Below are 22,120 nucleotides of genomic sequence, written 5' to 3'. Positions count from 1 at the left end.
AAGCAAGTGATTGATGACAAATCTGGGGATGCAGAAAAAATATGCACCTCTGTTCCAATATTTGGACATGTTTAACGTCCAAATTCTAGCCTTTTTTAATATATTTTTTTTAAATATTTCATATAAATTCACCATTTCAACCAAAACAAAAGAACTTTCTTTCTTTCAGAGTGAGTGTAACATATGAACTAATAGCAAAGATCAGCGAGATGGTCGCATATTTTACAAACACTCGGGCTTCAGTTATTATGACCTGAGTGAAATTTCGACCTAGTTGAAAGGACAAGCTGTCAAAGCAAGCTTTCATGTACTTAAAGCAACGGTAATAACTGTCTAATGGCTGGTGAACTGACCAAATGACACAAGCTCTCTTCTCTCTCTCTCTCTCTCTCTCTCTATCTCCAAGTACTTAAAAAAACCTTTAACTAGAGCTCCAACCTTAAACTATTGCTCCATTTTACACTTTACATAATAAAGATGGCACGTGAACTCACTAATAGTAGGCCAAGGTAAAGCATTTAAGTACTGAAAATATCTCTTGATCTTACCTGGCCTTTAATGGTAATATATATATGAAGAAAAAAGGCATGGTGCTTGTGGAAGAAACTAAATCAATTTCCAAGAAAGGCAAAAGGTTCTGCTTTACTGACCCTTCCACTAATTAACATGAGCGTTAGCATTTTACAACAAAGGGGGGCAAAAACTTTTGTTGTTCTCAATCAGTTCTTGGCTCTGTTGATCTTTACCCACTATAAGTTTTAGCACTTGTGTACACGGGGAAAAAAATATCTTGAGGTTCTAACTTTTTGCTAAAAGCCACTTGTGGAGACGTGATTATCTCAAAATGGCCTACAATTTCTCTGCAGTCTTGAAATAATTATAAAATGACATTTTATTCAACTTGAGTCCTAGTGGCCAAGAAAGTCCACTGTTCCACTGACTAGTGGACCAACAGCAGTGACCTAGGGGATGAAATAATTTGCCCTTTTTAGCTGCCTGCAGATCACCTCCTGCCAGTGTCCTAGTTTTGTTCCCGAGGCCAATTAGAGAGCCCTACCTTAGCCTACAGCTAAAAGGCTACTAATGGGACCATGGAGGGGGTATTCACCTGAGAGGTGTGGAGAGTTCCCCACAGAGCATTCATTCGAGAGGAGGGAGGAGGTGGGGACAGGCAGGGACGGAGGACTTCTGAAGCTTTTACCATCACACTAAAGCTTCATTGTGACTGCTGGCTGTTTGATCTTAAAATAATTTACTTAATGATCTCATGGCGGGAGCAATTGGTGCTGCTCGATTACTCTGCCAAGTCTAATGGACAGACGAGAAAGAGAGAGAGAGAGAGAGAGAGTGGGACAGAGAGGGGGAAGGAAAGTGACAGAAAGAGGGGAGGACAGACAGGAAACGGTGAGGATTAAACACTTCAGGCTGGTTACCGGGGAGATTGAATTTTCCCAGCCTTATAGAGCAGGGTGAGTTCAGGGTTTGAAATCCACATCAAAATCCACACCTCTTCCTATTATCCATGCAATCAGAAGACTGAATCTGTTACAAACAAAAACCTTGATAAAGTCTTTAGGCAATCAGTTGATCAAATGAATGTATCAATTCTCTAAACCCAATAAAACGTCTTTCTTCTCACATAATCATTTAACGCAATCAGTCCATCAACATCATGAAATTCTTAATAAGAGCTGTTGTTTTCTTTCTCTAGATTTGGTGTAAGCAGGCGATGATGTACTAAGTCAGCTTCAATAAGCCATCTGACAGGAAAGTGGTAAGGATATTAAGTCTGCTTAGCCATTTTTCCTTCTCAGGCCTCAACAGCATGTCAGCTCCTAGTCGATTGATTTTGTGCTGCAACAGAAAGCTAATCACTGCAACGACAGCGTATAATGTGCACACTGGCACCCCTTCATTTAATGCTGCAGCTCAAATTCATAACCACAAGCCCCTCTTCATAATTCACCGTTTGATGCCAGTGAATAAACCGCAATTACATTTAATGGCCAAGTTAAGAACTCATTTTGATTTCATGAAGGAAAATTGAATTAAAAGAAGAACATAATTATTTGCCGCTTTCTGAGGGAGCTGTAAGACCGAAAGGTAGAACACCGGCATGCTCATAACAAATGCGTTGTCGTAAACTGGTTTCTACTGGTTTACTATTTACTTAAACATCATAAAGTCTTGCAAAAGATATCCAATACTTCTGATTTTTTAAAAGGGAAAGAAACCCAAACACTGAGGAATGTACATAACGAAAATATATAATGAAGGAAGGCTGAGTGTATTCCATCAAATCTAGAGACGCAATAGATCCAAATCCAGATCAATTCAGCAAATGCTAAAGAGAAAAATATAATGGTTTGGAGATGAGGCGACCTGAGGCACAGTTGTGGTCATTGTCTTCAAACAGAAGAAAAGTCGACAGCTGTAGATTTTTATTCCTGTTAGTCTTAGAAAGGCCAAATGGTGTCAAGGAGTCACATGACAGTGTAGTAAAACTACAGTTTTTGCCTAGATTTTAACATTGCTACTTGTGGAAATGGTTTTATTTAGGCTGATTTCTAACCTGGCTTGATTTCTGCCTGTAAAGATCATGTTCAGTAAGGAGCCAGTACTCTTTTTTTTCTTCTTTTTACCAGAACTTCCACCTGTTTTGTTGTGTCTGTATGCAACACTAAATTTCTTTGTCATGTCATACTCCAGTTTTGGTTAAAGGCTCATATAAAAGTAGATACTCAGGGCTTTAAGAGTTTGTATTTTTTCAAATCAAACCCATTTCTGCTCTCTGAGATGCCACAAGTACTTATTTATAAGCATCTAAAATTTGAAAGTTTTATTTTCAGCCACTAAAACACTGTGTATGGTTATCCAACAGAACAAAAACATCTCACACTGAAAGCCAACATGAGTCCTGATTCATTTTATATCAGACCTGCGGTGCTAATATAATTCATTTGTTTATACTGATCGAAAATGTCTGATAAGTCGATTTTCATTCTACTTGCACAAGCACCTTAACAAGCACAGCCTTGCGTGATTTTCTTACACAATGAACATCACAATTTGATCAATTTGTTCTATACATGAAACTATGAAACCCAATTTATTAAATTTATAATCAGATACTAACAGACATAATGTCTCTCATGCTGCTGCACCACCACATCAGAACGAAAACAGAGACGAACGCTTACACTCCCTCTAAAGCCGGTTTAAATGACCTTAAAAGACTTAAAATATTAATGGCATGGAATTTAGTTAACAGAACTCAGAATAATTCAAGACAAGACACGATATTAGTTAAGTGAAGAGATGACCATGCAGCTTAAATTCTATGTCAGATGATGAGAAAGCGATTAATGGGGATTTTGCTATTAATCAATATGAGGTCCAGTGATAAATTTGTAAGTAGTGTTTTTTATAAGTAGATTAGGTTATAAATGGAATGCTAGGCAAGGAAGACTATATTAGTATATTAGAAAATATTAGTATTTAACTTCTAGATGACACATGCAAAAGGCAAACATTTCACATTCAGTTTTGGTCATTTTTATTGTTAGTTTTTTCTATTTCGCTGAATTCAGTAACAAATACATCCAGCAGTCTTTCCCAACCCACCAATCAAATAGAGATAAATTATTTAATAATAACATGTTTTAAACATCCCTATTTATGTATTGCCCTAACATGTTTTTTTCTGTCTTTGCTGCATTCCATTGATCCTGTGCCAATAAAACCTCTAAAGGTTTTATGCTGAACAGGGATAGTTTATCAACAAGTGATTTACAGTATGTGTTTTCACAAGGTATCACATCTCTGAAAGAATGTAGTCATAGCTGCCAAAGTGTCTGGAACTGTTTCATTCACAAGCCTGCTAGTAAAACTCTTGTAACACTTGCAGCACAGACCCCCCAAACACATGCACACACACACACACACACACAATGACATCTTCACTCCACCACCCAAAGGCAGAAGTCAAAGTGGCGGGCTTTTAGGTTTACAATAGACGTGCACTTGAAAATTCAACTCGCTCTTAGAGCAGAGAGGAAAACAAACACTCAGAAGGGATTGAATCACAAAAAGCCAAGTGCTATGAAGTATCAGTGGACCAACAGAAGCTCATAACAAACAGATTTCAGTTACACATTAGTGGCAATTTTATAATATTTAACAAAACATAGTAAACAGAATAGTGTGAAAGAAAACTGACTGCGATCAGAGAAAAATAATATAATAAAACGCTTTGGGTATCTTGATTCAGACGCCATTAAAACCTTCATAAAAGACCATTATTGAGTGAAACATCCAAAGACTAGCACTAACCTTTCACAAAAACACGCACACATTTGAAATGTACCTGCTGAACATAACAGTAATCATAGGGTATATATGATCATGTGACTTGTATTTTCATATAAATTAACTTTTTATGCCTTTTAAAAATCTTCATATATGTCTCAACATCATTTGTTACATTCGCCCGACGTTGTTTGTTGCTACTTCATGTAATAGATAGTAAAGCCTAGATTGGTGTCCTTATGCATTTTAAACATTTATTGACCCATTCCCTCTGAGCAGTATAGTTGGTGAGTGTTGGATGAGACCATAGAGGGTGCATATTAAAACTTTTCCGCTGAGGCTCAGTAGCACCTCTGATCTCCCTGCACCAAGCTGGGGAGCCCTGGCTCATAAATCACACTGTGAGCTGTGAGCAGAATAGCTCATCGGTCCAGGATTAGGCACTCGAAAGGCCACGTGTTCTCTGACTAATGCCAAACAGAGCTCGGAGGAGGAACGAGAAAGCCCGGAACCGGTGTCAGGGAGCTCTCGGCCCACACTCTGTCATCTCTAATGGGGAAGCAAAGAAGGTGGCATCTACAAGACCCGCATGGCTGAGATTAAAGCAGCAGTGCATGCATATGCGTATGTGTGTGTGTTCTGCTAAAAGGTTGAAAAGCTTATTAATTCATAATAGGCATTCTTATGAGAATTAGTTTCTTGTATTTAATCACTAATACTTGCTGTTGTCAGTATGCAGTCATACTGAGGGAGCTTATTAAAAGGGATAAAGCTGCCTTTTGTGGCTAAAAGCATCCTTAGGGAGTTCTTAGCACATGGTCCACACACACACACACACGTTTGACTTACTATGCTTGGGATGACCTTCCACTGACATAATTATTGAAGCAGCTAATTGATACTATGCCGACACTAAAACCTAACTCTAAATTTTAACCTCAGGAACCAAACATGGCGTCATTTGGTTTCCAAAGATATGCCCACCACCATCACCCCCCACACACACACCCTTAAATCATATCTCTAATCAAAATAAATCATACCTCATCAGCACATAGCCAATAAGCCTATAAATGTTTGTGCACGACATAACATTTAGGCAATTGCGCAAAGCAGTCTACTTTTCTTGTGTATATAAATATAGCAGGCAGGATCTGTCTGGTCTGGGGGGAAAAAACCCCTGTGATGTTCTAACTTGTCCTTGCATGTGTTAAAGAGGCTTTCATTAGCCTATCTAAGAGGAAGCGTTTAAATCTGTCATATCTTCGGAGAGGAACTCTTAAAACAAGTTGAGCAGGAGGAGTTGAATCAGCTTCCTCCCCGGAGGGCGCATCCATCAGCGCGAGCTCCAGGCTACAGCGCCGCTAATTTGTCCTTTTTTTTCTCTTAGGCTTGCCTACACCGCGGGGCGCGCGCACACTGCCGGGGGCCCGGATGTAGCTGCAGCGCCCTGTCCGCTTCCAGTGTGTGTGTGTGTGTGTGTGTGTGTGTTTGTGTGTGTACGTGAAAAACTTAAAAAGCGCAAAATATTTCTTACCATCTCTTCTATACCCAGCTATGTATACCAAAGATTTGGGTTATTGTACTTTCTCTCTACAGAAGTTCTTCTAGTGAAAAGAAAGAAAGAAAGAAAGAAAGAAAGAAAGAAAGAAAGAAAGAAAGAAAGAAAGAAAGAAAGAAAGAAGTCCATGAACCACAGGTCTATTTTATGAACCCAAATGGCTATACACATTCACATTCAATAACATTTATTAGAGCCATATATTTTTTTATTCCTGAATTTATTCCTGCACTTACAGCACCCTAAGTCTTAAAGTCCTAGTTCAAAGTTTTATTCAAATTCTTTAAAGATGATTTATAGACTTTATAGGGTGGTTTGAGGTATTAAGGTTTGGAGATCTTATATAAATAAAGTGGTCAAACATGCCAATAATAAGAACTCAAAAACAATATAATATAAAATATAAAAAATAATTAAGAATAATAATAGTTATATTGACTTTGAGAATGGTGATTTCCAACACTGTTACTAAAAAAAAGAAAAAAAAAGAAAAAAGACCCTGAGAGAACTTTACTGTGGGCCCCATTTCAAAACTGTCTTTAATATATATATTACATACAGTTGATTACTAGATGTTTTTTTACATTACAGTTTAACTACAAAAAAAATTGGTTGTTGTAATGACTTTTTAAGCTGAAACTGTAGCAGTTGAAACGGAAACGGCTTAAATTAACCATCAACATGCATTTCCCCCCACATAAATGGTTTAATATCATTTAATAATATCCATGAAACATCTCTGGGAATAAGAAGTAGATTGTATTTTATTTGACCAAGTAAGATTTCTCTAACAAGAAAATTACACCAAAAATGCCAGGAACAATGACTATAGATAAATATGCAAATTGGAAACACCACCAAGTTCTCCACTCATCCCAAATATCCCTCTATGACCCACTCTTAACTTTTCATCTAGCTATCTCACAGGAAACTAGCCCACATTTTCCATATAATGGTGAGAAGAAATACTCTTAATTAATCCCTGAAACCAGCCTTACATTCTAGCAGTAATATAGTAGTCACTGGATAATTCATAGTGATTATTAAATAATATGCTTTAGGCAGGGGCTCCCCACCTCTGGTTTATGTTAATAATAACAGATTAATTGAATGGTACTATTCCCACATTTGGCACTTGTGAATAAAACAAGGCTTACCCTCCTCCTAAATACCATATTATGGCTTTTAAATTTAATAACTGAATGATAACCTACAATTTTATGTGGTTAACAGTAGCAAACCTGTAAAAATATACCATAATAATCAGACATATGAAGTTCAATAACATCAGCTAGATTTGCTGTCTAGCTTACTTCTGCAGATTATAGAGTAGTTTTTGCATAACAGCATTCTCTCTACACTTGGATGGATCGAAAGCTGTGGAGCTTTATCAGGGTTTTATAGCACTATTGAGAAATGGTAAATGTTGATTTGCTGTGTATGTGTGTATAGAGCATTCAGACCCCTTAATGTGCTCAATGAGAGATATATATTGAAATAAAAGCATTTTTTTTTCACTCATAAATCTACCTTAATTCTTCATAATGGAAAAGCAAACTTGTGTAAATGTCTTAGTTTAAAAATAAAATTTGTGAAATGCCATCTACAGTGGGTTTCAGACACAAACTGCTATAACACTAGAAACCGGTCAGTGTGTTGTTTGATTAAACCAGACAACAAAAAAAGCACACATTTGTCTTAACTCTCACCAAGAGAGAAAACAAGTGAGATTAAAAGGATGGTCTGTAGAGAATTCATTCAAATCCATTTAGTATAAGGCTATAACATAATTTCACTGGATATAATTTGAATTAGATGTGAAGGAGGTAATGATTTGGACAGAAATATAATATTGACCAATCTTGAATGCTTTGAGGGAAGAGTAAAGACACACAAAAACCACTTCTCTTGCTCTGATGCTTCTGGTATGAGTGTAAATAAAGACATGGAGGTACTATACCACAGAAAAAAATTACGTAGGCTATTTAATTTATTTTAGTGAAATAAATAGATGATGTCGATTAATATTTCACAGTTAAATTATGTCCAAAAACATTTCAATGACTAGGGTTGTAGTCGTATACCAAACTGACTATAACACAACATAGGTTTTTAATATTCAAGGAAGAAAATGAGACAATCACACAAACTTTATTGCAGAAAAAAATATATGTATTATGTATTATTATTAAACAAAAAAAATTTACACAAGGGTTAAATTACACGTTTTCCAAATGCATGTAGCTTGTATAGCATATGCCAGTAGCTTCAAGCTCCTTGTTTCTATTCTGTAATGGTTTACTTTTACGATTTCCATCAAGGTATGGAGGAAAAATACTTATTATAACACAGTGAGACAAGAAAGGAGTGGAAAAGTGACTTTATAAAAGATATTCAACACATTTCTAGTAATATTGGAAATGGTGACATTTACAATGAAATGAAAGTTGAAGGGAAGCATGAAGTGCTCTGCAGTGGGACGCAGGAGGATGGACTGCCCTCCTGAGGACACTGCTGATACTAAGGGAAGGTTTTTATTTTACACCACAAGATTTTATAATGAATTTCAGATTAAGTGTCCACACACACTACCACTTCTCCAAGTGGGTGTTGAGAAGGGAAAAAGGTGCTCTCATTTCTCTGTAATTCAATCTAAACTTCAAAACTAATTAATTAGGGCTATTACAACCTATCAGATATCATTTACTGAATCCTACATTTAAATGAGAATTCAGCTTCTTAAAAAACACAATATAACACAATGTACTTGGATATATTCAGTATAATATTCAGTAGCGATTAGCTTTGATCCTTCAACAGTCCAACAATTCGTAAATCAATCAAATCTGGCAACCCGGATAGGTTTGGTTTAATTGTAAATGAGGCCCCTAGAGGGCAACATCGGTGCACTCACTGGCCCATAACAGCGTTTAAACTTTATCTGTCACTTTTCTTTAAATTATGTGTGAACAAGCAAAAACAAAGCGCGCAAAAGTATAAGTTGACATTTCATTCTCAGTGTAGAATAGCATGAAGAATGAAAAACACAAAAGAAAATCCGCTGTACGTCTCATAAATGGAAGACAAACAGGGAATGCACCCTTTCACCACCGTCACAGCTAAACCACAGTGGGTTAAAACTATAAAAAACACCCAGCTCCCGCTTTCTATTGGACAAACCCAGTGTGTTTGAGCTAACCTATTTACACTGGGTCCATTTCCATGGCAACAGAACGCTATCCCGCCCCTTACGGCGCGTGCTTTTCCCCCCTTTCCCAATCTCGGTGTCTCGCGCTGGGCCAAAACAATCCGCTATTTTTTTTTTAAATAAATACTTTTTCATACCTTCATAACAAAAAAGCATTTACTCTTTACTTTTCGCCAGGTTTGAAACTGTTCAGGAACATGTTTGAAGAAGAGGATGATGATGAAGAAGAAGAAGAAGTTGACCCTCAGTTTTCTGATGACGAAAGGGTGCAGTTTATGGGCGAGAAAGTTTCTCAGATGTTAAAAGTCAAAACCGAGTCCTGGAACAAGTTCATCATTATGGAGGAAAACCAAATTCTTCTCACTGACTACTTTGAGGGACGAGTTAAGTTTCTGGTTTTCACTTCAACCGCCTCCGCTGTCCTCACTGCTTCCTCTGAGGTGAGTGTGGCCTGTGCTGCTAAAGTGACTGTTTATTATGAGAAAGCATGTACATTTACATGGCGCCCATGTAAAAAAAAATACTGTGGATTGTACAGTAATTTACTGTATTAAAGCTATAAATCATACACTGATCACCCGCTTTATTAGAAACATCCATGCAGTTGCACATTCATGCACTTATCTGATCAACCAATCATGTGGAAACAGTACACACTCATGCAGATACAAACATCAGAGTAGTTGGTAACACTTGGGATGGTTTGAGTATTTCAGAAACTTCTGATCTTCTGGCTATTTCACACGAGTGTCTGTAGAGTTTACACAGAACGGTGCAAACAACAAAAAACATCCTGTGAGTGGCAGGTGTGCAGGCTGAAGCATCTTGTTGATGATGAGATTTGAGGGGAATTACTAGACTGTATTGTATTCAGTGCTATCATGGGTTCATGCAAACTGGATAGATTTTAAAATTGAAAAACCGGGTGATTTTGTCCTGTAATTCATGTGTTCGAGCCTCTGTCTGACAGAAGTGCAAGCTGATGTGGTCTTCTGTTATTTTTTGTTTAAGTGTTCGCACCATTCTTTGTCAACTGTAAAGACTGTTGTGTTTAAAAATCCCAGATCATCAGATTGTGAAATACTGAAACCAGTCCATTTAGGAACAACCATCATGCCTTGATCACAGTCACAGGGATCACGCATTTCCTTCATTCTGACTTCATGACCTGTATCTGTATTATCTGCATCTGTATCTTGTATCTGATTATATGCATGGTACTGCTGTGACATGGTTGGCCAACCTTTTCTCCTGTAAATTGCTGCGAAATTGCAGCAATTTATTTACAGTGTATTTATACTTTTAACTCTTACTGCTACCTAATGTGCTGTTTTTTCATGTATGCTGTGTGTACACCAGGTTTCTTCTCTCTCTGACTGCAAGAGGTTATATGTTCTGAAAAAGGAAAATGTGCCCATCCTTTCTGAAAACTGCAGGAACATTCTGCTTTTTGGTGTTTTGTCACCATCTCTGCTTCTTCAGCTGTCAACCAGTGTGGACAAGGTAATCCTGCTAAAGGCAAATGCAGGTTGCAGAGAGCAGTTAGCGTCTTAATGATCCAGGGTCCCAGGGTCGATCCTGAACTCAATTTGTCTAAATGTCCTCCCTGTGTTGGTGTGGATTTTTCCAGATTCCTTCCACCTTTCAAAAACATGCCAGTAGGTGGATTAGCTATGATAAATTGCCCTGTGTGGGAATACATCCAGGGTGTATTCCGCCTCTTGGCTGGTGTCCCACCATGGATTACAATGACCCTGACAAGGAATGAAATAAATTAAATAAAATCTAAAAATCTTACAATCTATCAGCACTGATCAACATTTCCAAGGATCTTAGGGTGAATGTTATCTCTAGCCTATTTTTAGGTTTGAAATCATGCAGCAGACTAGCATGTAAATAAATGTCTGAGTCACCGCTCAGTATCAGACAGCTCTTTCCATGCATAATGTGTCCATGTTTTATGTCAAGGTCTGCTTGCCACTTTTGTCAAACAAGGAGAATCATCAGCTGTGGCCAAATGTGATATCCCAAGATGTAACTCGACACATAGAGAATTTATCAAGCAAGGTCTCTGTGGTTAAAGGACAAGTCTATGGCAAAACTGTGCTTCCTGTGCTGGCTATGACGGAGAAGATAGAAGACTGTCCAGAAGCATCCATCAGTCTGTAAGATGGAGTTTATTATTTGAATACATTATGCATGTTTGTCTATCACTTCTTGCAAGATTTACCAATTTTGCATACACAGAAAATTAAAGCAAAATCAAGTAAACTCTGTGATATTTGGAGGAACTTTGGGCGGCTGATTTGGGCCAAGACGTGTCATGTGACGTCATCGTAAAACACATTCAGCTAAAACCCTCATCAATTCATGTGCATTGAACATGAGTACAGATATCATAGAAAGTAATTACATGTGTCTACACTGGTACTAGTCTAAAAGAAAAATCCTGTGTTGGAAATTTCACCAATTCACATAGTTTTCTGCAAAACAAAAAAGAAAATACTTCATCCAGCATTATTTTGGCTGCAACAATCACAAAAAAAACCTTTTCGAAATATTGTAAGGGCTGACATATGTGACTTATTACACATACAGCACACTTTAAACAGTATTTTCCACTTAACCATTGAATACTCCTTTCATTTCACAGTTTCAGCCAGTGCTGTCATGACAGAAGGGCGGTGATGCATGCAGTTGAGTCCATGGTCATTAACTGGGCCCATCTGATACAAAAAGTCTTAAAAGAAGATTCTGCTGAACTCATCTCAAAAGGGTTGAACCCTGGACCAAGCACTGAACTGAACTTCTGGAGGGCCAGAAAAAACAACATAGAAAATATCCATGACCAGGTTGGTGTATCCATGAGCATTTCTACACCTTTTACTTGTGTGATTTACTAATAATGATATGATTGATTTATGTAGCTATAAGTGTCCTATTCTTAGCTTCAGAGTCCAGCTATTCAGAAGATGGTGAGAATCCTAGAAGTGGCAGACAGCAGCTATTACCCATCTTTTAGAGCTCTTACAGAGGAGGTGTATGATGGTAATAAAGTTTAATCTTACTTGATCTTTTTAGCAGTATATGATAGTCTGATGCAACAAGCCTGTGCAGGTAGTGCTTGTTACTTGTCTGCCTAGATGTGAATAAGTGTGTACATGTGTAGATGTGTGTGTGTGTGTGTGTGCATGGTAAACTATAGCATGGATTGTCATCCAATGAAGGATGTACTCTAGAGATCCCTGAACAGGATAAAGCTCTTACTGAAAATGAACGAATGAATATTGAATAATAAATGCATATTTTATACTTGACTGGGTAACTGTGATCTTTGTCTTACTTTATTTTTTTATTTGAAGCATTACAGGAAGCAAGAGATGTGGATCTTTACCTGCAGCAGCTTTGGCCAGTCTTATCTTATTTCGAAAAGGGGGAATTCTCATCCATCCAACCATTCATAGCTCCACTCTTTCATGTTATCTTTCTGGTTTGGACTCACTGCTCATTTTACCGGCAACCTGCTCGCATTGTAGTGCTGTTGCAGGAGCTGTGCAACCTCCTCATTCAGCAGGTAATAATGGTGGAGATTAAGATTTGAATAGGATAGAACCTTATCATTAAGTTTACCCAAATGATCTGAGAAGGAGCATAGTCATGATTTCCAACAGAGCATCTGTCTTTAACATCTGAATAAGGTTTTATTCAGCATTAATGGCACTAGATACACAGCTCAAATAAAGAAAAAACTTTATATTCTCCTTTCCTTCAACCAGGGTAACTTATACCTGTGTGGAGGGGAGCTGCTACGAGGAGAGACTGAGGAAACTCTGGAGAAGCTTCAGGTTGTTATGAAGCTTATTCAATGTTTTAAAGAGACGTTCCAAACCTACAGAGAGAAGGTGGCCTCCTGGGCTAGTTCCAGAGGCATACGCAAGTGCTGGGACTTTCCTTCTACTTTGGTCTTTAGTCTCTTTGACTGTTTCACAGCTCGAGTGCTTCAGTTAGAGGTGGGATATAACCATTTCTGGTTTTGGTTGTAGATTAATCTTAGATCGGTTTTAAAGTCCAGTTCTAAAGTAATCACACTAAATGAAATGTGTGTGTTGCAGAATCTTTTCTTCACCATGGTCAAGTTACAAAAATTGGAGAAGGTTATTTTTGGCGGAATCAAAGGAAGAATGTACACCGAACAGGTTTTTCTGCTGCACTCTGAGTTTCAGCAGCTCTGTAAAGGAATCATGGACAGTGAATATGATCCTTTAGATTTGACATCCAAGGTACGCTTTTACAACCAGTGAACAGTTTGATAAAAGTGTCATAAAATGTAGTGATTTCATGTTAGTGTTAAGAGTTGGATGAGGTCATCTAGGAAGAGGCAGATAATATATGCTGCATAGTTTGCAACATGTGAGCATCTGTTCTATGGTGATATGCTGGTTTATTATGGTAGTAACACAGTGACAGTTATTGAAAAAGTCCTGTCGAGGAGGGATAAGATATGCTAATCCTTAGAGATGCCTTAATGAATATCTTTCTTTAACATTATCCTTTAATCTTTTTATGTTGTATCAGAAGATCACTACTGATTAATCTTGTATCAGAACTGGCCCTGCATATAATTCCAAGATAATTGGTAAATAACCAATGTTTACTATATTAAGCCAAACAGAAATTAATAGCATTTTCTGTTTATTTTCATGGAAAGGCTTTTGACGAAGATTATGCACATTTTAAAGAAAAGGTTGCAGACTATGATAGACGGCTTGGCAACATCCTTTGTCTGGCCTTTAAAGACTGTTCAGGATTGGAGTCTGCTTTCAAAGTAGGTTTCTATCACTGGTCATTAACAAAAGCAAAAAAATAATGTGGAAACACTGACACTTTTGTTATGTCCATAGCTTCTAGCAGTGTTTCAACCTTTCATGTACAGAGGGATCATTAAGGAAATATTCACTCCCAATTTCACCAAACTTATGCACCTTTTTGGTGTTGAGCTGGAAACATGTAAATACCTACTAGACTCTCAGCGAGAGCAGGTATTAATCTTATCCATTAGCACAATAAGTCATATGGCGTACATACTAACATTTGTGCTATTATAAGTGCTGTTATTGTGTGATGTTTGTCTCCAGAGGAAGAATTGTAAAGCCACAGTGAGTAAGAACATGCCTGTCATGTCTGGTGCTTTGAAATGGGCCAAAATGCTGAGAAACAGAATCCAGGTTCTGTGGGAAAATTTCCGATTGGTGCGCGACATGTACGTGTTTCCAAACACCCAAGTCCTAAACGGCCTTTACAATAATTAATGGAATACAAATCACAGCATTTACTTGTTGTTTTAAGTCACTGTATAAATGCTAATGATAACTATGTAAGGCATGCTGCATCACATACCTTCTAGGACTTTTGAAGAAGCAGACATGAAGACATTATATCATAAATACATGGAGATGTCCTCACTGCTGGATGAGTATGAAAATGAGGTGTACTCAGATTGGTGCAGTAAGGTGGAACAGGTCTGCCAGCTGAACCTTGACCAACCCCTAATCAAGAGAGATTTAATTTCTGGTTTCCTATCAGTGAACTTCAATCAAGAGGTACAGCCCATTATTATAGTGCATCAAAGTACTAACATGTTTTAACGTCGTTTTGAGTTATGGTTATTTTAGTTTTATCATTTAAATAAATAAATGAATAGATCTTATCTTGTAACCTAAGCTGATAGCTGTCCTGAGGGATGTCAGACATCTTCGGATGTTGGACCAGACCAGTATCCCATGTGCTGCCCTAGAGGTGTATGAGAAGAGAGACACATTTCTCACGGTTTGTGATGATTTCTATGATTCCAACTGGTTATTCCTAGATACTGTCTTTGCTGTGTCTTACAGTATATGGGACATTTCTAGGATGCTGTAAGCAGTTAGTACTTAGTGACTTAATTCTCTTCATTCCATTTCCTCTATAGTGCGTGAGTAGTTTGCAGTTACTAGTCCAGCTGTACAACAAAGTACGGCACATGGCTGTGGATGCAGAGGTTTCTCTTATGAAAGCCGAAGTAGAGGCCATAGATATGCAGCTGTATCGGGCTGAGACTGATCTGACATGGCAAGACCAAGGCTGCTTCAGCTATATCTGCCAGGTGAAAGATATGGTGTATAAAATGGAGCGCAAGCTTCAAAAAACTAGAGACAATGTAGAGATGATTAAGGAGCTGATGAAGGGATGGAGCAAGCAGCCAATCTTCTGCAGGAAGGACTGTAAGAAAGATACACTGCTGATGATGGAGGACAGAGCAGCAAGAGTGGAAAAGAAATACAGTAGCATAAGAAAAGATGGAGAGACCATACACAGTCTGTTACAGGTATGACAACTTTATTGTTTGTGCTAAATTGTTCCTGTCTTTTTAAATATACTCATGTTTCCTATACCTTTCCATTTTATTTGCTACAGGAGAACAAAAACCTCTATACAGCAGACGATGATTCCGAAGCATGGAAGGAGTATGTGGAATATGTGGATGAAATGGTTGTGGAAGGGTTTTTCAATGCCATCACTTACTCTTTAGAGTTCTTTGTGAACAACATGGAAGTATCAGTGAGACAGGCTCCTCTGTTAGAGGCTCAGATGGTGCTTAGCATGTCTGAGATAGTTTTCAAACCCTCTCTGGACATCAGCGCAGGCGATAGTCTTTATGAGTTAGTCAAGGGATTGTTGCAGGATGTGTTCCAAATGTCCACCCAAATCAAGAGGGTGGCACCTCATCTGGATATGAAAGACTATCGGGTGAATTTAATTATTTATTCATTTATTTATTCTCACAAAAACATGTTTTGGTTGTTTAAGCTCATACATGATAGACCTGTGATTTAACGTCTAGTAACATGAATCCTTAAATGAACAGATGTCTAATATTTGTTGGTAGGGTGATATGGATGACATGCTGGACCTCTCAGACCTGAGACAGGAAGTGATGGAGCGAGTGAAAGATGTAATCACGAAAGTCTCCCAGTATCAGAGCTCTTTTGAAAACTACACACACTTGTGGCTGGATGATCAGAGTGAGTTTCTCAAGCAGTTTCTCCTGTATGGTCAGACTCTGACCACTGAATATGTGGAAGCATATGGGGAGGCTATAGATTTACCAGTGAATCCACCCACAACAGACAAGTTCAGAGAGCAGGTAAAACTCATTAACATATATATATATATAGTTATTTATTTATTTTGGGACAAATTAAAATGTTAGGATTTATATTATCTAAATTTATGTTGTGTAATTTTTCTAAACAGATTGACCATTATGAAGAACTGTATGCACAAGTGAGCAAGCTGGAGGACTGGCGAGTGTTTGACGGCTGGCTAAGGGTGGATATTCGCTCGTTTAAGATGAGTCTTTTAAACACCATTAAAAAATGGAGCTGGATGTTCAAGGAGCACCTCATATCATATGTGACAGAAAAGTGAGAAGAAAACTAATTTTGTTTCCACTGAAAGCAGTTGCATTGTACAAAGCAATAGATGTGAATTTAAAAAATGTTGTTCAAGAACTTCTCAAGCCTGTCATTTGAAGTATTTTCACCATACACTCTTTGCTCAAGAGAGGTGCATCAGAAAAAAAAATAGGCTACGCAGTATGTGATGACTTTTAGATTAAATGTTTTACTTTCTGTCTCCCTTGCCGGAATGGATTTGTTGTAATTTTTTCTTTCTGAAATTATACCCAGTTGTGATGTTTGTGTAACATTCTACACATAGAACTTTTAAGGGTCTCCACTGAGAAAAGAGCCCATCTACTCTGACCAGGCATAACATTATGACCACAATATTGTGTTGGTCCTCCTTTTGCTGCCAAAACATCCATGACCCATCATGCACTGTGTATCCTGACACCTTTTTATCAGAACCATTAACCTCTTCAGCAATTTGAGCAACAGTAGCTCGTCCGTTTGATCGGAAGACAAAATGTTGACTTGCTGCCTAATATATCCCACCCACTAACAGGTGCCATAATGAGAAGATAATCAGTGTTATTCACTTCACCTCTCACTGCTCATAATGTTATGGCTGATCGGTGTACATTTGTACTTTTCTATGAGTGACATAAATCTGACATGCTTGTCTTTATGTGCTGGTTGGTATTTTCTTTCCAGTATTACAGACCTTGAGGAGTTTATCATCAGGGTTGACTCAGGGCTAAGAGAGCCAGTAAAGAGTGGAGACTACCAAGGGCTGGTTCAGGTAATGGGCTGCCTGCTGGCTGTCAGATCCAGACAGCCCGGTACAGACCAGATGTTTGATCCACTCACAGCTGTGGTCAACCTGCTTCAGCAGTATGGAGAAACACTCCCTGAAAATATTCACACACAGCTAGAGGTGACTATCTTTACATGCCTATGCTATATTTTACATAATATTAAGATGAACAGAGGGTAAGAAGAAGACTTTATTATCGCCACACATACATTACAGCATTCTTTTCATCACATCTCCCAGCTGATGAAGTTGAGGTCAGAGCACTATGATGCAGTGCTACTGAAGCAGGGAGGGTTAAGTGCCTTGTTCAATTGCCCATCAGTGAAGCTTGGTGATGCTGGGGCTTGAACCTCAATCCTCTGATTGATAATGCAGAGTCTTAACCACCTGAACCACCAATGCACCACTGATTTTGGGTTTAGTACCAGAACCAGATTAGATCATTTTACTTGTGTGAACAAATATGAGTGCAGAGCCTGTGGTTTACATTGCACATAGAAATGATCAGATTTATTCAGATTTATGTAGCAGATCTTGATAAATTTGTCATGGATTGATTTTTCTTCGTTAAGGACTTACCTGAGAGATGGAATAGCATTAAGAAGCTGGCCTGGTCGGTCAAACATGAGGTTGCTCCTCTGCAGAATGCAGAAGTGGCAGTCATACGTAAGAAGTATGCAGCCTTTGAGGTATGTGATGCTGGGTTTTGTATATTAAGCATTAAGTAAGATTAAAGAGAAAAATGATCTGTGCAAATGTTAATGAATAATAATCTTTTTATTTTTTTCTTCTTCGTCATGATTTATATCACTCTGTAGATAAAGCTGCATCAGTTTGAAGAGAAGTTTAGAAAGGAAGCTCCTCTTCATGCCAGCACAGAAAGCCCATACACTCAGCTAGATCAAGTACTGCATTTCCTGTTTTTCATTTCATTTATTTAAATTATCTTTATTCCACCAACGCTTCTGAATATTCCTTTGCACTTTGACTTTGACCTGCCTTTGTCTCACGGTTCCTTAGTGGCACAGCGAGGCGATAAGTCTAGAGCAGGAGGCAGCGATGTTGCAGGAATCCTGTAAGCTGTTTGAAGTGAGCAGCCCAGATTTCAGGCAGCTCAGGCTCTGTCAGAGACAGATCTTTGTTTTAAAGCAGCTCTGGGACCTGCTGCTGTGTGCTCAGGTTATTCAATCACATTCATTGTAGCTATGTTACTAATAATATTTCATAGCTGTGTCTGTGACAAAATTGCCTATAATTTCTGTAAATATCCTGGATTTGTATCCTATGGTGTAGAACGCTCTCACTATTATCTTTCTCTGCAGAGTGTAATGGAAGTCTGGAAGGAGACACACTGGAGAGAAATTAATGTGGATCAGATGGATGCCGAACTGAAGAGGTTTGCAAAAGTGAGAGGTTCTGCTTTTGCATTCATAATCATCAATAATGTGTATTTTGTTAGAGAGACTATGCAGCTGGCCTTGCAGAAAAATAAGATAAAATACATTTTATTGATCTCCAATGGGAAATTCAGTTCCATCATTGCAGTTTGCAGTACAGTTAAAAGAGAAAACAAAACATCAAATAAACAGAACTAATTGAAAAATAAATGAGCGCTGTTGGTAATTAGAAATTGAAGACAGCTAAGGTTCAAAACTAATGACCAACTGACTTTAATCTATGATGAAACAGTTGTCTTGTGATGGAATGATTGCTTCCAGTATGTCTCCATCCGCATGGCATATAAGTTTAACTAAATGTTTTGATGAATATGAAAATGATATAAATGATATGCTTTAGTCTTCACGGTCACCAGGTTGCATCCCTAATGAATGCCTGTGGGAGATTTTTGACTTACTTTAGACATCATCCTCTACCATCATTATCAAACCATCAACTGAGGGAATCAACTGGTGGCTTGTGGTGGCCCAATACCTGACTAAAACCCTGGATGTTGCTTTTTATCACCCATCTATAGTTATTTCTGGAAATGTTGAATTCAGATGGATTTTGTTTAGACAGTGTCTTAAATCTTGGTTCTGGAGGCCAGCTCTGCAAATTTAAACTCAGCTTTAAAAGTCAGCAGGAAATCTTTAATTTGATGTAGTATGTAAGGTGGTAAAAGACTAACCTATTCGAAACAGCAAGTATATTATGATTAGGGAAATACTTTTTGGAAGAATTTATGAATTTGTTAACCAATGCACTTTTATTCTCCAGGAAATGCAGAGTCTTGATAAAGATGCCCGGGGTTGGGATGTCTATGTTGGACTGGACCATGCACTAAAAGATTTGTTGACTGCACTACGGGCTGTGACTCAGCTACAGAACCCCGCTATGAGAGAGCGGCACTGGGCACAGCTGGCTATGGCCATGAAGGTGAGTGAATTGTAGAAATGGGGTACTAAAAATAATAATAGTGTAATATTTACTATACATAGTTTAGAAAACTGTCATTTTACCTAAAAAAACTACAAGTCAAATCTTAATTATTTCATGATTACATCAGCTAAAAGTGTTTCCTCAGGTTGGCTTTACTGTGACGGAGAAAACAACCCTTGCAGACTTACTGACTCTGCAGCTTCACATGTATGAAGATGAGGTTCACAATACAGTAGCTAAAGCAGTGAAAGAGATGGTCATTGAAAAGGTTTCAGTTCTTGGTTCATGCATGCTAACAATGTCGGCTTCAGTAAAGAGTTGCACTCATCTTATTTCTCTTCTTCTCCATCAGGCGTTAAGCGAGATCAGTCAGACATGGTCCCTGATGGAGTTTACTTATGAAGAGCACTTCCGTACCTCGACACCTGTGCTGAAGTGCGATGATGAACTCATTGAGAGTCTGGAAGATCATCAGGTATAAAAGTCTACAAAGTATATTAATTTACAGGAACTACCAAAGTAACTATATTTTTTCTGCTTGAATATCTTGAATGTCATATATTCATCGGGTTGCAGCTCTGTGTTTAGACGTTAAGCTGAAATGAAATGAGAGATAATTTACATTATGGCTTGACATATTTAACTAGCTTATCAGAGGCACTCTCAAGCGGTTGCTGGGAAATGAGTATTGTGTTTAGGGCTTATGTGCTGTCTCTGCCGCACTGAGCCGAGGGTGGACAGATCTCCTATTGTCAGCCGCCTTCATTCAAACGTCTGATTTATGGTGTACAGACCATGCATTAGTGTCCTTATTCACAAGCTGCATGCGTAGGGGCCAGATTCAGCCCAGAACAATGCTGTTCGCTATGAGTCAGCCATATCTCACGACTCCTTACTCCCACACTGCCTAAAAATACAACAGGCCAAAATTAGTACTCAGCTCCAGGTTGTGAGAAAATGTTTAACCCCCCCCTAAAAGCATCATGGATTATTACCTTTTGACGTTGCTGGTTGTGGATCTGTGCAATGAATGTCAGATTTATTATTTTTAATCAGGATATTCAAATACTAAAGGAACTGTACTGATGAGTACACTGCTTAGTGTTTTTTTCTAATCTTGTTCACTCTCAGGTACAGTTGCAGGCCATGCTGCAGACTAAGCAAGTGGAGTTTTTCCAAAAGGAGGTGCTGGTTTTGCAGGGTCAGCTCACACAGGCTGATACAGTCTTACTTGTCTGGTTAGAGGTGCAAAGGACATGGGCTTACCTGGAGAGCATCTTTATGGGCTCAGATGACATTTGTCACCAGCTGCCAGAGGAGACACAGCGATTCCACACCATTGACACTGACTTTAAGGTGAATTCATGTCATCTGCATTTTGCACAGATGCATTCTAATGATGCAAGTGAAAGTAAAAAAGTTGATACTTTACCCTGGCATTAAGTAATGGCATTAAGTAATGTCATGTTTTATTTCAAACTTTTATTTGTTAAGATAAGTAGTCATTATTTGTCACATTTACATTACTGCACAGTGAAATTCTTTCTTCTCGTATCCCATCCATTGGAGGGTTGGGGCCAGAGCACAGGGTCAGCCATGATCCAGAACCCCTGCAGAAGGGGGGATTGAGGGCCTAGCTCAAGGGCCCAACCGTAGCAGCATGGTGGTGCTGGGGCTTGAACACTGATCAACAACCCAGAGCATAAACCACTTGAGCTAGCACTATAATCTAGGATCTAAAACATGTTCTTTTTTGTTTCTTTATAATTTGTCTTTTAAAATGTGTGCATAATGAAATAGCTAGTCTGTAGCAAGTGATTGCAAATTGTATTTATTTACCACCATTTAATGTGTGCTCAGGACCTAATGTTTAAAAGTGCTGAAACAAAGAATGTCATTGCTGCCACCAACAAGCCCCATCTTTTGGAGATACTTGAGGATTTGCAAATAAGGTTTGCCTTTCAAATGTAAATGATATAGATATCTTTTAAAATTTCAACAGTATGGTAAGGCATCAGATGACGAGTCACTTTTTCCCCAGACTTGCTGTGTGTGAGAAAGCACTAGCCAAATACCTTGAAAAAAAGAGAATAGCATTCCCACGCTTCTACTTCATCTCTTCTGCTGACTTACTGGATATTCTCTCCAAAGGCAACCAGCCCAAAGAGGTACAGTTCCTGTAGTGGAACAAACTTACAGCACACAGTTATTATAAATAATGCATCTAGGACATTATTCCATTTTAACTCTGTTATTGAAATATGGGTTTTGTGGTCACATGTTATGGAGATTTTCAATGTGACAGCATCAAATTGAGTAGAATGATCCTGTATTACATTTTGTCTGTGTCTGTCTGTAGCTTTGATTTAATTGTGTTGATTATAATTCAGTACAAAAAAATAGTATAA

The 22,120-nt window shown here is 38.2% G+C and overlaps 1 protein-coding gene across 1 annotated transcript in view; it reads left to right on the top strand.

The window, feature by feature from the left end:
* The first annotated feature begins 9,088 nt into the window (after positions 1-9,088).
* Positions 9,089-22,120, top strand: part of LOC131355083 (dynein axonemal heavy chain 11) — a 49,403-nt gene continuing 36,371 nt past the window's right edge. The window contains exons 1-28 of the mRNA XM_058393305.1: positions 9,089-9,517; positions 10,437-10,580; positions 11,046-11,242; positions 11,731-11,929; positions 12,026-12,125; positions 12,440-12,651; positions 12,854-13,087; positions 13,190-13,357; positions 13,786-13,902; positions 13,979-14,116; positions 14,213-14,337; positions 14,482-14,677; positions 14,799-14,903; positions 15,046-15,441; positions 15,531-15,863; positions 16,003-16,260; positions 16,371-16,540; positions 17,231-17,453; positions 17,906-18,022; positions 18,152-18,238; positions 18,354-18,512; positions 18,656-18,739; positions 19,551-19,709; positions 19,858-19,980; positions 20,065-20,187; positions 20,844-21,068; positions 21,573-21,664; positions 21,754-21,880. Coding sequence (XP_058249288.1) covers positions 9,275-9,517; positions 10,437-10,580; positions 11,046-11,242; positions 11,731-11,929; positions 12,026-12,125; positions 12,440-12,651; positions 12,854-13,087; positions 13,190-13,357; positions 13,786-13,902; positions 13,979-14,116; positions 14,213-14,337; positions 14,482-14,677; positions 14,799-14,903; positions 15,046-15,441; positions 15,531-15,863; positions 16,003-16,260; positions 16,371-16,540; positions 17,231-17,453; positions 17,906-18,022; positions 18,152-18,238; positions 18,354-18,512; positions 18,656-18,739; positions 19,551-19,709; positions 19,858-19,980; positions 20,065-20,187; positions 20,844-21,068; positions 21,573-21,664; positions 21,754-21,880 — 4,854 coding nt within the window. The 5' untranslated portion in view covers positions 9,089-9,274. The remainder of the gene's footprint in view (positions 9,518-10,436; positions 10,581-11,045; positions 11,243-11,730; positions 11,930-12,025; positions 12,126-12,439; positions 12,652-12,853; positions 13,088-13,189; positions 13,358-13,785; positions 13,903-13,978; positions 14,117-14,212; positions 14,338-14,481; positions 14,678-14,798; positions 14,904-15,045; positions 15,442-15,530; positions 15,864-16,002; positions 16,261-16,370; positions 16,541-17,230; positions 17,454-17,905; positions 18,023-18,151; positions 18,239-18,353; positions 18,513-18,655; positions 18,740-19,550; positions 19,710-19,857; positions 19,981-20,064; positions 20,188-20,843; positions 21,069-21,572; positions 21,665-21,753; positions 21,881-22,120) is intronic.

The sequence above is a fragment of the Hemibagrus wyckioides genome, linkage group LG01, assembly GCF_019097595.1.
Source record: "Hemibagrus wyckioides isolate EC202008001 linkage group LG01, SWU_Hwy_1.0, whole genome shotgun sequence".
In the NCBI taxonomy this organism is placed as follows: Eukaryota; Metazoa; Chordata; class Actinopteri; order Siluriformes; family Bagridae; genus Hemibagrus; species Hemibagrus wyckioides.
Note: the sequence above shows the minus strand (reverse complement) of the source record. Positions and strands in the feature narration are given on the sequence as shown.